The 15,791-nt window shown below is 53.5% G+C and overlaps 1 protein-coding gene across 2 annotated transcripts in view; it reads right to left on the bottom strand.

The window, feature by feature from the left end:
- Positions 1-300: 300 nt before the first annotated feature.
- The window catches only part of DPYSL5 (dihydropyrimidinase like 5), a 101,167-nt gene continuing 85,676 nt past the window's right edge, over positions 301-15,791 (bottom strand). For both annotated transcript variants that reach the window (XM_060650625.3, XM_060650616.3), the window contains 5 exons: positions 14,113-14,254; positions 12,111-12,253; positions 10,450-10,657; positions 5,158-5,326; positions 301-3,316 (listed from right to left, as the gene is read on the bottom strand). In XM_060650625.3, coding sequence (XP_060506608.1) covers positions 3,231-3,316; positions 5,158-5,326; positions 10,450-10,657; positions 12,111-12,253; positions 14,113-14,254 — 748 coding nt within the window. In that variant the 3' untranslated portion in view covers positions 301-3,230. The remainder of the gene's footprint in view (positions 3,317-5,157; positions 5,327-10,449; positions 10,658-12,110; positions 12,254-14,112; positions 14,255-15,791) is intronic.

Below are 15,791 nucleotides of genomic sequence, written 5' to 3'. Positions count from 1 at the left end.
TCCCCCACCTCCTTTTGTATGTAATGCTTTCTCCCAATTACGGCTGTTTCAGTTAACTCAGCAACCTTGTCCTGGGAATCTGGCATCCAAAGCCTTGCTTTTGTCCTCACCAGGAAGGGGACAGAGCCCCGAGTGCCGGGCACTGAGGCTCCCACCTCTCAGCGAGCTGCTACCTGCCACCCGACACTAGTGAAAAACCAGAGCTGAATTTTCTTAGCAACCGAAGCCTCGCCCCTGCCACTGTGGAAGAGGTCCCCTGTCAAAGTCCCTCTTCTTTGAAGAAACACAACTGAGACCAAGTGAGAAGTAGCTACAGTTTAATACAAACCTGCACCAGAACACAATGTGTCGGGCTGTTTTGTTTTTGCCTCAAACAGGTGGCCAAAGCACAGGACCATGTGTCATCTTGGGGTTGACACGATCTTAGCACCATGACGTTTACAGAGGAATGAGAAGTCACTTGGGTGCTGGAGGCTCCATCCTGACCCCAGGCTGTGCCTGCTGCCCGGGCAGCTGGAGAGGGTGGTTTGGGTTTTCGCGTGGTTCTGTGGTTTCTGGGTCAGTATCGGAAAAGCCCTCATCGCGGCATCGGCTTGACAGAGACCTACTGTGGACTCCTAGCACTACACACACGCACACGCACACGCACACACAGTAGCACAATTTTCTGGTAACTTATTCCCACAAACCTAGAGAGCAGCTAAGGCAAGAACAACAGTATTTATTCAGCAAGTACAAGACCAGTTTGAGAGCTGCATTCAGTGCAACCAGAGACCCTTTTCGTTCCAACCAGGGGCAGTGGGGCTGCCGATGGAGCCGGCTGGAGCTCTGCACAGGGGCAAGGAGCGGGTGGCGGAAGCGGACCGTTCATGTGGTCCCCTGAGCCTCCTTCTGATCTTCATCTAGAAGCTCCCGGGCGAGGGTGGGGTCTATGAAAGATCGGGGGTGGGGGTGGGGAGGGTAGATGAAGCGGAAGGCCTGCGGTGGACCACTCCAAGACGTGGTCTCCTAGAGCCACAGACCATGCATCTCTCAGGCAGAGGCACTCAGAGAAGGTAAAGCTTTCCTGGCCCAAGCAGGGACACTCTGCCCACCGGCCACCACCACTGCTCGGCTCTTTGGCATCTTCCCAAGGCCCGCGACCCAGCAAAGGGCTGGAAGGGATAAAGATGGTGATGTGCACCGTACCGAGGGATCAGGGTCACAGTTTCCCAGGCCCAGATCCCTACCTCCTGTCCCCGTGGGTGCCTTTGCTCCCTCTGCTCCCTGGGGTGCCGTCTCTGTCCTCTCAGCCCCTGAGTGAGTGAGGAAGATGAGCTTGAAGGGAGAAGTGAGGGTGTGGGGGCAGCGCAAACCACACGGCAAGCCGCCAACACGGATCTAGTTCTGGCTCGAGCAGTGACCACGCGTTAGTTTGTCTACAAGGAAAATCTAGCTATCTGTGCAAAACAAAGCAGAACGCCTACCAAGGGAGTCAGTCTTCCGGGTGGTGGAATTCTCGGGTGGCATCTACAAGAGACGTCACCCCTCCTCCTTTCCACAGCGGGGGGAGGCAGCCACGCCCTTAGGGGTGGTCCTGGACACTTCTGAGGTCAGAAGGCCTAAACCTTCTGGGTCTCATCTGCGAAATGGGGACCACAATACACGCTCTGCCGTTGCGAGGAGCAAGCGAGCGCTCGTAGATGCAAGTGCTTTGACGACACGTAAAGCACGAAAGAAACGTGCAGGGTACGACCGCTGGCCCGAGTCCTGGAACAAGCCTGGGGTGCGCAAAGCGATGTGCGACATGAAATCACTTCCCCGAGGGGAAGGCAGAGCTTAAGAAGGGCAGGTGGCTGGGCTGCTTCCCAGCTCGCTCAGGGTGGATGGAGATCACCCGGCCTCTAGCGTCTCCATGGAGACCTCCCGGTGCTTCCGAGGCAGGGAGGGCTGGGCTGGAGGTGGGAGGAGAGGGAGGCCACGGGCAGGTGAAGGTGAGGTGCTGACCACGGGGCTCCACGGCACCTGTGCAGCAATGTGGGTTCTCCAGCCCCGTCCCGCTGGCCTGGCCTCCAGCCCACTCCCTCCCTGGTCCCGCTCCCCCTCTCTTAGCAGGCACGAGGCCTCTCGCCAATCACACAGGAAGAGCGGCCGGGCCTCCGTCCAGCAGGGGGAGGTTACAGGAAGCTGGCTGGGGGTGTGGGGGTGTCAGGGCTGGGAGTGACCAGAGCCAGAGATGGGAAAGGTGACTCCGCTCCCCGACGGTCCCCGGGGCACCCTCTCAGGCTGTAGGGAACTATACCAAGAGGGGAGGGGACAGGAGGAGGGCCTGGGACAAGGCCTCGGCAGCCTGGAAGGCCCCAGGTTGGGAGAAGAAGGGCCTGTGAGTCCAACCCCTCACCGCCCCCTCCTCGTCTGTGCCCTAGGCTGTCTGGTTGGTGTAGAGTGCAGCATCTCTTAAGGTCCACATCTACTCCTGTTTCTATGCTATGCTAGTGACACGAAGCACCGTTATTTTTCACAGGATGCACAAACAAGTCAAACCAAACCACTGCGCAAACCAAACGTGCAAAACAAAATCATGTACACGCGCCTGGCACCAGCCCCGTGCCCCACCCAGCTAGCCCCTCCGGGCCTGTGACTCCCAGAGGGTGGGGTGGGGGGGGGAGGAAGAAGCTGGCGGAGGGTGCGGAGCACCCCAACCACACCCACACAGGGGCCAGCATGGAGTCAGGAAAAACGGGACCCCCTGGGCACGGCCGGGAAGCCAACACCTGTCTGACTTGGGAAAAGCGACCGCGGGGCCTCCTTAGGGGGAGGGGGTCCTTTTCCTCTAACACACATCTGCTAAAGTGCTCCGGACAGCTGGCGGGTCAGCCAGGGGGCAGGGCACTAAAGTCTGGGCTTTCCCAAAGCCAGCGCATGGAGGCGGGTGTGAGAGGAGGGGCTGGGCCGGGCTCTATGCATTGGGCTCTGTGCATAGTGTGGGTTTCCCGGGCCCCCCAAAGCCTGCCGAGGCCAAGGCAGGAAAAGACTGCAGCGGGAGGGACACATCTCAAAGTGCCTGTTAGGGTTGGCTCGAAGCACAGTGAATCGCGTGTCAGACATGGGGAGGGCTCCCCGGGTCCCGTGGCCCCCTCAGGTGGTGTGTACTGCCCAGCCCAGCCTCTCCCGCCCCCTGCAGCTGCGGCCGGAGGGTGTGCGGGCTGGTGGCAGTGGTGCGTCCTCACGCGGGGGGCTGGTCAGTGCCTTTACCAAATGCCGCTTGACCTGCCTCCGGGGGGAGCGAGGATCCGAGCCGAAGCTCGCTTTGGAACATGGTCATCGATTTGAGAACCTGCAGAGAAGGAAGCAGGGGGTGAGCTCGGCTGCACAGCCACCATTCCCCGGCGGAGGCGTTCAGCCCTCTGTGGGGACGATCTGTCTGAACCCTCACAACCCCATCCGGTTTTACAGGTGAGGAAAACGAGGCTCAGGGAAGTTAAGTGACTTGCCCAGTGTTACACAGCGTGTAGGTAGGTGGCAGAGCCTGGATTTGAACCCAGGTCTTTCTGATTGAGGGCCTCTCCGATGAACTGCTACTCTGCTACCTTCGCTGCTCCCAAACCTGGACATGTGGTCTCTTGTCAGGCACACGGACCGTCAGTCAGCCCGTTAGCACGCGGGCCTTTGTATACACGCCTCAGTGAGTAAGACAGGGAGACGGCTGGGCCCTCCGTTGTTCCGGAAAAATCAAAGAACCACACCCCAAAGGCCCAGCATCTTGAAATCCCAAGACTCAGAAAGTGGCTTGGTGCCCCAGGGAGTGAGCGGGACATTCTTCCGCCCAGCCTGCCCAGGAGAGAGGAGACTGGGGTGGAGGGATATTTGCCGAGTTGGAGAGAGGCCTGCCCCGAGACCTGGGAGCCGAAGCCACTGGCCGCTCCGAGGGCCTTGTGGCTTCTCGTGGGCCTGGCTGCTGCAGGAAGGGCCGTGCCCAGGCAGCCGTGGGAGCCTACACCTCCTGGGATGGCAAGGCCTGACCACGACACTCGGCACCACGGACTCCCTCCCGACTCCCAGCACACGTGTCTTGTCCCTGGTGGGACTGGCAGTGGCCTTCAGGGCGGGGGCAGGGGGATAGTTATCTTGGCACTGAGATCGCCTCTGAGGATGGAGAGAGTGGTGGAGAGGACCCCTCCCCACAGACCACAAAGTCCTCAAAACCTCTAAACAGGAACCACGTGTCTTCTGCCCCCAGCACATAGGGGGACACACAGGAAGCTCGGCGGGGAGCCCCCTCCCTCGGCCTTTCCTATCGTAACAGTAAATGCCACACCCTGTGTGGAAGGATCTGGATCTTGCTCCTTTCACTGTTTGGGTCCCGGTGTGGCCCTTGCAGAGTGATGCCAGGCCTCCACCCGGTCCGACTCTGAAGGCCGCTCAGCGTGTTCAAGGAGACCCCGTCCTGCCCCTTTCAAGCTGGGGTCGGGGGTGGGGTCCCAGTGTCCATCAAAGCGGCCTGGAGGACCAGGCCACCTTACCGTGCTCATTCTCCACGGAGGGCTACCATTTTTGTGGCAACGACCCCCACCTTTCGCTACTGCAGAGCACCTGGGCTGTGAGTTATTGACAGGAAAGTCCCAGAACAACCCCGCCCCCCATATATTATATGTGGTATTACATATACTACAATTGCTGACAAAAAAGAAGGTGCCAGAGGGACAAACACGGGGCTGAGGCGGGGGAGGAAAGGGAATAGGGAAATACCTCTTGTAGAGGCTGGCAAGGAGCAGGGATGGGGACAGGGAGACTGCATTGGGGTACAGTCCCATGTAGCAGAGAGGGTTAACCCTTCAGAGCTCTGATCACCCCTGGGGCACCCACTGTGTGCAGGGCCCCGAAGATGTTTCAAGGGAAAAATTTTCTGAACTTAGAAACTGCGGGGCGAGCAGCAGACAAGCCACGGCCTCTTGGAATGACTGGTGCCCAGGGACCCGAAGAGCCTTCCCGCCCCTCCTGATATTTGTGTCTCTATGTGGGACCCAACACCCATCTGCAGATGTGGGATGGGGTGGTGGGGGGAGGGAGAAGACAAAGAGAAAAAGCCACAGAAAAAGCTGCCAGGGTGGGCCTGTCCTCCGGCCACCCCGCTGTGGTAGAGCCACGCATCCCAGCCGGAGCGGCCCTTGCTCTTACCAGAGAGGCTGAAGCTGGACTCGTGAAGGTCCCTCATGCCCCCGTGTCGGGTAACGGGCCGAGTAGGAGTGTCTGCGAGTGGCGTTCCCATCTCTTTTTTCCCGGGATGCACAACGATAGCTACGTCCCCCAGGTAGGGAGTACGGTCCACTCCTCTAACCTTTAAGGTCTAGCGAAGGATGGAGAAGGAGGAAATGGGAAAAGAGCACACCATCAGAACCCAGACACCATCAGAGTCCAGACGCCATCAGAGCCCAGACACCATCTCCACCAGAGCCTCCCCGATGGCCGGCAGGAGGTTGGATGCTGCCACTCTTCTCAGGACCCAAGTGACTGCCCGCGACAAAAGTTTCTTACGTCTTGAGCTCAGGAGTGGAGTCTTTTACCTCCCAGTGTGTGCACGTGTGTACGTGTGTGCGGGCGCCCTTGCATAGAGGGGCCCCCGCTGGCTCCCCCTCAACATTGGTGGAATCCCTTCCAAGGCGGCAGGTGGATTTCTGGGGTATTCCCCTCCCACGGAGCAATGTTATCCCCTCACACGCCAGGCTTCCAAGAGGCCATGCCTTTTACTGTGATCTGACAACTTTGTGGGGAGAGACACCAAATACGGCCGATTTGGAGAGGAGAACCCCCAGTGGCAATGTTAGTCACTTTTGTACTCACAAAGGCAGCAAAGTTAAGAGCCTATGTTCGGTATCTAGACAGCCTGGGTTCCAATCGCAGCTCTGCGACCTTATGCAAGTTACCTAACCTCTCTGTGCCTGTTTCCTTATTTGTAAAAATAGGCTGACCGTAGTGCCTATTGGTACTGCATATAGAATTGTTAGGGGATCAAATGAATTAATACACATACAGCTCTTCGAACTGCTCTGGCACATGGCAAGTGATGTGAAAGCACCGGGAGCTGTAATTAGGGCAGAGGTCATTTACGTGTGCTTATTCATGCTGCTGTGAGGACAAAGTGAGTTGGGGTGTGCTCAGAAAGTCTGAAGGAGCAGCGTGGATGATCTACATGCCAGGCACTCGTCCGGGGCATAACCTCCACCTCCTTGCTGCTTCCTGAAAATCTTGTTGCAACAATAGACAATGGGGGATTTCTTGAAGGATCTTCAGCCTCCGTATTCCTTTATATTCTCCAACAACAGACCTAGGGTTTAGCTCAGCCCTCAGAATGTCAAGCCTGGTCTGAACTGTTTTGGCCTCTACCAGGCTGGCTGCACGTTAGCATCCTAGCTTGGGAACCTGGGGCCCCAGTGGTGAAAGGTGGAAACACCAGCTGAGTGAAAACGGAGTTTGTGACCTTGGCAGGTGACAGCCGTTGCCAGCCCCTTCGTTACTGGCTGTATACCACACCCTCCCAGAGAGGATTTCTTCCCTGAGCCCCATGCTCTTTAGGGACTGATCACTGACAATTTTTGGAAAATGAGACTTTTTGATAGTTTTCTTTTTCTGCATGCAAGTGCTCCTTTACTTTAACAGAACTGGCTTTTTCTTGGGACCCTTACGTTGTCGTTGTAATAAATGCTTTAGATAAAGAGACTCTGGGTTGAATTGATACCAATCCTGGAAACTGGGGCTCTTCCATGGTGGCTGACCCGAGGGGAGCGGTGTGTTGTGAATTGGGATCTATCTCACTTTTTTATGAGGCTGCCTTTTAGAAGGGCTTGAAATACTCTCTCCGCTCTCTTTTGACCCAATTTCCTGAATACCAAATGCCTTTTTTTTTTTTTTTGGAAAGACCGCAGAACCGTCATTCTTTTTGTTTCATACTGAAATATAATTCACATGCCATAAAACTTGCCATTCGAAAGTGCACAATTCAGTGGCGTTGAGCGCATTCCCAACTTTGGGCCACCACTGTCTAATTCCCAAACATCTTCATCGCCCCCAAAAAGCAATCCCACACCCGTCTGCAGTCACTCCTGTTCCCCACCCCCCGGCCTTAACTAACCACTAATGGATCTTCTGTCTATGGACATTACGGACACTTCACATAAATGGAATCTTAAGCTATGTGGTATTTTGTGACGAGATTCTTTCACTTGGCATAATGCTCTTAAGGTTCACGTGTGTTGAATGCAGCATATATGAGGACTCCATTTCCTTCTCGGGCCAAATAATATTTTACTGAATGGCTATACTTCATTATGTTTATCCATTCAACAGTTGATGGACATTGGAGGTGTTTCCACTTCTCGGCCTCTATGAGTGACGCTGTTATGGACGTGTACGAGCTTTTGTGTAGACACCTATTTTTACTTCGTTGAGGATTTTCGCAAGAGGAGAAATGCTGGCTCCTCTGGTAACTCTAATATCTAACTTTTGGGGACGTGCCAAACTGTTTTCCAGAGCGGCTGCACCATTTGACGACATTCCTTCCAGCAACGAACAAGGGTTCCCCTTTCTCCACATCCCAACCGACACTTGTTTTCCAGTTTCCTTTTTAAAATGACAGCCACCCTCGGTCAGACATTGTGCTGTATGAACAAATCACTCTCACTGTTCTTGCCAGCGCTCCCTCCAGAGGCTGGCTGAGGCCTTGTGCTGAGGGTTCACATCTGAGGAGCTTTCTGGAGATAGATGGCACCATTCACCTCCCGAGAGACCCTGAGTTTGCTTTTGGATTGAACGCGGTGATAAGTGAAATCATGGTTTTTTCTTTTTTTTTCAGGGAACCCAAGTCTGTTCCCTCTCAGCAGATCTGGCTTTGGATTTCTTCCTTTGTTATCCTTTGGGAGAGAAGGATGTTTAGTCATTCTGAGAACTCTGGGCCCTCACGTGTGGAAAGCCGGCAGAATTGATCTTCTGGTGTTAACATGGCCTGCTTACTTTTAGGCTTTAGGTGACTGCTTTTCTTTTCTTTTTTTTTTTTTTTTTTAATTTTTTTTTTTAACGTTTATTTATTTTTGAGACAGAGAGAGACAGAGCACGAACAGGGGAGGGGCAGGGAGAGAGAGAGACACAGAATCTGAAACAGGCTCCAGGCTCTGAGCTGTCAGCACAGAGCCCGATGCGGGGCTCAAACTCACGGACTGTGAGATCATGACCTGAGCCGAAGTCGGACGCTTAACCGACCAAGCCACCCAGGCGCCCCAGATGACTGCTTTTCAAGTATCAGTTTTACGTGCCGTTACTTCAAGACTGGGAAGCAACCGAGCAATGGCAGTACCTCAAAGGCCCCTGAGCCTGCGAATCGAGAGGAACTCAGGGGTCACAGACATGCTCATGTTTCGCTCTTGTGCCTTCGGGAGCCCAGAACTCCCCGTTTGCCTGATCACTTAAAATGCTATGTGACAGTCAAAGATGGGGAATGGAAAGCAGCACTATCCGACTCTGGCGTTCCCTCTGTCCCGTCACACCACACCCCTCTCAGCCCAGGAGAGCTGGACCACAGTTTAGGAAAGAATACTGTAGTTTTTTGTGAATGAACTTGTACAGAGGGGCTCTACTGAGGACCACACTCAGGGTGAAGCGAAGTCTTGGTTAGAGGCCCGGAGAGTGAAAGATAGCCTACCTGCCCCCCGCTTCTCCTCCCACCCCACCCCCGTCCTGGTAGAGCTTTCCTTCTAGGGCTGGGGCCTCATAGGCCAGCCTGAGCAGTGGACAGAGAACAGCTGGAAGGACACAGGCTGAAGCGGCTGCTCCCGAAAGCCTTTGGGCAGTTCAAGGAAGGAACAAGAATGGGAACAAGGAGGGGAGGTCCGAGGCACTGGGCAAAGAAGCTTGGCTTTTGCATAAAGGACTTCAGAATCGCGATGCTAAGAAAGTTTGGCTGAAGAGGAGAGGTCATGTGACCGTCTCGTGGCAAAGTGCGCCACAGGCAGCTCTTAAAAGGCCTATTCCGAAGATACTATTGAGCAGATTTCTAGAGCTCAGTAATAATGGCAGCTGAGTCTGTTTTCAGTCAAGGTGCTTTATAGCTCTGGTCCCTGCTACAGGCCAGAGCTGATGATGAGAGGAGAGCATGGGGCCTGGGAGTGGGAAGAAGTTGATGCTGGTCTGGGACAGGAACCACAATATGGGTGGGGGGTGGAGAGGTCACCTGGAAGGGGCCAGAAAAGGCCTCCCCACCAGCTGCTACTTAGGGCCTCCAGCTAAAAAACACACAGACCGTTTTCCTGGGTCTCACCTCTGGCACAGACAAGCAGCTGACCGACAAGGCCAGACTGGGCAGTTTACAAGAAAATTTCTCTGCTACTACCTTCAGAACATACAGCAGGCACCTGCTGTGTACAGAAGACTAGAATGGCAAAAGGAATAGAACAAGTGAACAAGAGAAGCTGGGTAAGGAAATTAAAAAAAAAAAAAAAAAAAAAAAAAAAGGATCAACGTTTCTTAAGTGTGCCATGATTACAACCATGAGCCTAGGCAGGAGTGCGGCTGGACCAGTGAGGCTGGGGCTCCTGGGCCCTCAGGAGTGACAGAAGAACACCCACCCTTTCTGCACAGGAGCCTTCTGAAGTCACAATAATATTGCTTTATGCCCGAGGAAGGGGAGGAGAAACCACGATGAGAACCACGTGCTTTCAGCTGTCAATGTGTTAGATCTGTTCTTTTCCGATGCTCTGGGACCCCCTCCTGCCCCGGCAGAGGCCACGGCTGCAGTCCCCAGCACCCGGAGTTGTCAGCAAGAACTCAGGCCAGGTTCTCCAGGGCAGCTCTCGAAGATAAGTCTGGGCAGTCAATCCCTAAGCAATGAGGCAACAGCCAGTCTTTTTTTGGGTGAATGTGTCTACTTAGAGGACAGGAACCCCTGGGGATGAGGTGAAGCCCAAAGATTTAGGGAACATCCAGTGTGCTTGTGGAACCCAAGGACTGGGTAGGACCCCTGGGATATGAAGTATTCTAGACTCGGCCTGATCACATCAGGGTTGGGGGGCGTCCAGACCCAGAAAATCCTACCAACCTCACTCCGGTCACAAGGGAGGGGGAGGCTTCAGGGAAAGAACAACTCCAGGGCAAATATGGTAACCCAGGCCGAGCTGGGAGTCCCATCTGAGGGTTGGTGACAATCCTCCCAGAGACTAGATGTTGGGGACATCTGCAAGCATCCTGTAGTATTTCCTTAGCTCTAGGGGGATTTAGGGACTGTTCCCAATACATTTTTACTCTGTTATAGGTACTCCCTTTCTGCTATTTTGGTTGTCCCCAAAGTGACCATTCTAGGCGATAAGGTTCAGTGGGAAAATGGAATGAGAACATCTTTGAGGTTTAAAACAGTCATTATAGAATTTCCCCAACGGGGGGCTTTAACCTCTTCGTATACACCTTCTTCCCCTTCCCTCCTCTTACCTTTTCTCTCTGGACCAGCTTCTTGTAGACAGTGTCTGGAAAGGACCTCAGGGGATAGAACTTGCCAGTGCCCTCAGCGCACATGAAGACACCGTTCTCATACACGACTCGTCCCCGGCTGATGGTGACCAGCGGTACGCCGTGGCAGCGCATGTTCTCGTACAGGTTGAAGTCTCCTCCCTGCACCTGGGTGCTGGCTGAGATGGTCCTGGTGGAGAGGCAGGGGTGGGAGAGAAACCTCTGAGAAGAGGTGACGATGTCACAGCTCAGCAGGACGAATCGATGGTCAGTGGGAGGGGGTGATGCTCAGTGACAAGGAATAATAATAGACCCCAAAAGCTGTCTGCTGCAGACCGAATCCCATCACCTCCCCAAATGTATATACTGAAGTCCTCACCCCCAGCCTCTGAATTTAGAGACAGGGCTTTTAGAGAGCTAATTAAAGTAAAATGAGATCATACGAGTGGATGATCCACTAATCCAATCTGACTGGTGTCTTTATAAGAGGAGGAAATTCGGACCCCAGACATGCACACTCATAGAGGAGAGACCAGGTGAGGACGGAGGCGTAAGACAGCCATTTACAAGGCCTCAGATGACACCAAACCCACTGACACCTTGATCTTGGACTCCCAGCCTCCAGAACTGTGGGAACATACGTTTCTGGTGCGTCTAAGCCACCAGTCTGTGGTAGGGCCGGAGCAGCCCCAGGAAATGGATCAACTGAGCCAAACTCTAGCGGGTTTTCTGCCAACAGTGATCATGAACACCCACACCTCTGCAGCAACAGGGACCAGCCCCAGGCTTCAGGAGGCAGAACATGGCTTCTCGAATGCTCTAATGGAGAAGACAGCATGGGTATCCCGGCCTTGGGGTGGGTGGCGGTGCACCAAAGAAGGCGAACCTTCTTTCCGATTCAACTTTTTATTTTCAAAATTCCATTAAATTTTTACTTATCTTCTTTACTTCTAGCCTGTACACCGAGAAAAGTACCTGGCCACCAGTTAGCACTTAACAAAAATCTGCTGAGCGATTAATGAAATTTAATCGGAAAGAGCGGTTTCCATCTCCCCTGCCCAAATCTCTTAGTAAAAACCAGACTCTGTAGCCCGTGGCCTGGTAACCCCCTTCATTCGTTCACTCAACTCGCGTGCGCTAATGCCGTGGCTGTCAAGCTCTGTGCACTCCAGAGTACCCAACACCCTCAGTGAGGGGAGCAGGGGGCTGGCGGAGGAGCCCGGAGCGTCAGGACATCTGTCTGATTCAAGTGCGTGTTAGCTATGTGATGCGGGGAGCCCCTCTACTCTCTGGGTCTTCGTTTCTTCGATAGGAAAATGGATATAAGAACGCCAGCATGAGTGCTTCCTGGGGCCGCGTGAAAACCAAACGAGATCACTGACGTGAAGCCGCTCCGCATCACTATAAGGGGCTATGCGCACGGTGATACCCTGCAGCCTGTCTGAGCCTGTCTTGTTCACTGCCGCATTCCTGGTGCCCAGACTACGGCAGGCCCTCAAATACTTGTCGAACCGAACACACCACAGGGTCACACTTCGTTACGCTAGATGCAGCGCAGAGACGATAAGCTGGTGGAGTTTTGCACTGCGAGCGCCTTAAAATCCCAAGTCCCTCTAGCCCCGGCGACTAGCAGCAGGTTTTACTTTGTGGCTTCTGGATCCCACACCACCACGTCGGCATCGGCCCCAGGGATGATGCGGCCCTTGCGGGGATACAGGTTGAGAATCTTCGCCGCGTTGGAACTGGTAACGGCCACAAAACGGTTCTCGTCCATCTTTCCTCCAACCTGAAACATTGCAACAGTGCCACGTCACCCAAACCCTGCGCATGCCTCAAAGCCACGGCCTCCCTTGACTCTGGCCTGCGGTCTTTTAGTTGGTTACGACAACAGTGCCGAGAAGGACGATGATGTGAGCACCGTCTCAGCTGAGCCAACCTGCTGGCCGGGTTCCCGGCCATCGCCTCAATCCTTCCTCCGGCAACAGTGGTGAGTGGGCTCTTCGCCAAAGGCCGCCTACCTGGTGGAAATCTACCTCCTGTTTGTACAACCGGCTCTACCCATGTGTCTACTAGGGATGGGTCGGGAGCCTTCCTTCGTCCACAAAGGGACACAGATTTCTGGGCTCTTGAAAAACATCTTACTGCCTCACCCACCAGCGAGAGCACCGTGGACTCCCTTCAAGGGGGATTCCACAGCCACTCGTGGGCCTCTCTGAGCGGCTGGCTTCCCCTTGAGGACTTCGAATCTCCTTAGGCTCGGATTTGCTGCAGCTAATCTGTGATAGGTCGGGACCAAAAATACTTATTCTTCGTGGGGAGAACAGGTGGTATTCAAATGAAGTCCTAGTCCCTGTTTTTCTCAAAAAGCAACTGGCCAAAATATGTAAAGAGCCTTAAAAAAGGTTCATTCCCTTTGGCCCAGAAATCTGCTTCTAGGAATCTGTCCTAAGGAAATAATTAGAAACGCTCACACGTATATACTCCTGAACAAAGAAGCTCTCTGCAGCATTATTTGTAAGTGCAAAACTCCGGAACAGCTAAAAGCTCCAAACTCAGGGATGGATTAACTGAAATGTGCTACTTCCACCGGAGGAAATACTATTTAGCTACTAAAAAGATGCTATCGGGGCGCCTGGGTGGCTCGGTCGGTTAAGCGTCCGACTTCGGCTCAGGTCATGATCTCACGGTCTGTGAGTTCGAGCCCCGCGTCAGGCTCTGTGCTGACAGCTCAGAGCCTGGAGCCTGTTCCAGATTCTGTGTCTCCCTCTCTCTCTGCCCCTCCCCTGTTCACGCTCTGTCTCTGTCTCAAAAATAAATAAACGTTAAAAAAAATTAAAAAAAAAAAAAAAGACGCTATCGGGGCACCTGGGTGGCTCAGCGGGTTGAACGTCCGACTTCGGTTCAGGTCATGATCTCACAGTTGAGTTTGAGCCCCTTGTCAGGCTCTGTGCTGTGAGTGCAGAGCCCGCTTTGGATCCTCTCTCTCCTTCTCTCTCTGCCCCTCCCCTGCTCATGCTCTCTCTCAAAAATAAATAAACATTAAAAAAAAGAGAGAGATGCTTTTAAAGAATTTTCACTGGTATAGAAAGACACTCAAGGGGCGCCTGGGTGGCGCAGTCGGTTAAGCGTCCGACTTCAGCCAGGTCACGATCTCACGGTCTGTGAGTTCGAGCCCCGCGTCGGGCTCTGGGCTGATGGCTCGGAGCCTGGAGCCTGTTTCCGATTCTGTGTCTCCCTCTCTCTCTGCCCCTCCCCCGTTCATGCTCTGTCTCTCTCTGTCCCAAAAATAAATAAAAAACGTTGAAAAAAAAAAAATTTAGAAAGACACTCAAGGTATGCTGTTATGTGAAAAAAAAAGATGAACCCCGTTATTACAATAACATCCAGAACATACACAGAACTAGAAAGAAAGAGACCAAAATATTAATACTTTCACTTCTCGGTATGGAATCAGGGGGATCTTTTTTCCTCACACTTTTCTGCATTTTCCAAATTTCTATAGGAGGCTGTACTACCTTTCTGGTTGGGTGAAAATACAAACTTTCTGGTTTTGTTTTTAAGTGAAACAAGGAGCCATGGCTATAGCTCTCCTAAGAGTGAAAACCCTTGCGAGGACTTGAGCAGAGGGGGGTCCCCAGAACATACCACTCCTCTCTCCCAGATGACGCTCATGCGGTCCTGGACACCACTCACTCCATGCGGGATCTTGGTGAAGTCCTCCTTGCCCATAGCTTTCTGCTTCGTGGTGAAAGGCCGGTGATCTGATGCCACAATGTTCAGAGTATCACTGGATAAAGAGAAAGATGGGCCAGTGAGGGAGGGAGGCCAGGGTCCCGGAAGGTAGGGACAGGTGCAGGGAAAAAGCCTTCCCTTCGGATCCAGGCAAAGCTGACCTCTAACAAGTTACTTCATTTGTGTGAACCTCAGTTTACTCATCTGTAGAATGGGTTTGTGGGCTGAGGGTTGACACTAGCTGTCAGTGTCACAGGAGACACTGATGGGAGCCTTTGGGGCATCAACTTTTATTAAGAGTTAAGGCAGCAGGCAGAGAAAAATTCAACCCCTAGTTTTGCTAACCTGAGGTGGTTTTACTGCCAGAGGCTCAGATGCCAAGCTCTTATCGTCTTCTCCCTCAACCCCTACCGGTCCCTGCTGGTGACAAGCATGTGCTTGGTAAAACATTTACAAGTTCAATGTTAAGCATTGCTAAATAACTTGCGGCCATAGCCTTTCTTGGATGTGGGGACTCTGACGGCACAGAAGAGGAAAGGAGGGACAAGACAGAAGAGATGTTTGCCTTAATAAACCAGCGATGCTATGCAAGCCAACCGGTTCATCACCCCCGCCCTCTATGACCATTGTCCTCGGAAGGTTACTGAGGCCGACCTCCGTGCAAGGCTGTGGGTGGCTAAGGCATGGTGGGGCTCTCCGGGGGTTCCGGCCTCGCTAGGATTCAGGGCAGAGACTTAGTAGGACGGTGCGACAGTACACGAGGCAGCAGACCCTCGACCAAATGAGGGCGGCAGATAGCTGGCCCATGTGCAGAGATCTCTGTAGGCCGAGGGCTCAGAGGTGGTGAGGGGCAGAGGGGGAAGGATGCCCACATCGCCCAGGCCAGGGCAACCTCATGAGGAAACACCATTGGAGGGCAGGGAGGGTCCTGGCTGGAGCATGGGGGTTGTGTGGGAGAGGGGGACAACTGCTGGGACCACACAGCGGGGGCCCTGAGAATCTAATTTCTTTGTAGGAGGCACCAAAGCCTGTGAATGCCTGTGGGCCATCTAAGCTGCCCATGTCAGACTTGGTGATGAGACATCTCCTTTTTTAAAATTTTTTTTAAGTTTATTTATTTTGAGAGAGAGAGAGAGAGAGAGAGAGAGAGAGAGACAGAGAATCCCAAGCAGGCTCCACACTGTTAGCACAGAGCCTGACGCAGGGTTCAAACTCAGGAACCATGAGATCATGATCTGAGCCAAAACCAAGAACCAGATATCCAACCTACTGAGGCACCCAGGCGCCCCAGTGACGAGGCATATTCTTAAGGCTCTCAGACAATTCAGGGTCAGGCTGCATATTGGGCTGTCTCCACTGGGGGCCTGGCAGGGTTCATCAGTCACAACTGTTGCCAAATGACTGACTTCCTTGGCCAAATCCACAGTGAGATGACTTAGCCCTTCCTGTGGCATGGGCTGGTGTCTCCCTTAGCCAAACACGCTGCTCTGGGCCTTCTCAGAGATTGCAGGGGACACTCTCCACAGAGCAGAGGGTTTGTTCTAGGGCGCCCCAGTGCTGCCCACATTCCCCGGGCCTGCAGAACCCATCAG

Source organism: Panthera onca, chromosome A3, assembly GCF_046562875.1.
Source record: "Panthera onca isolate mPanOnc1 chromosome A3, mPanOnc1 haplotype 2, whole genome shotgun sequence".
Lineage (NCBI taxonomy): Eukaryota > Metazoa > Chordata > Mammalia > Carnivora > Felidae > Panthera > Panthera onca.
Note: the sequence above shows the minus strand (reverse complement) of the source record. Positions and strands in the feature narration are given on the sequence as shown.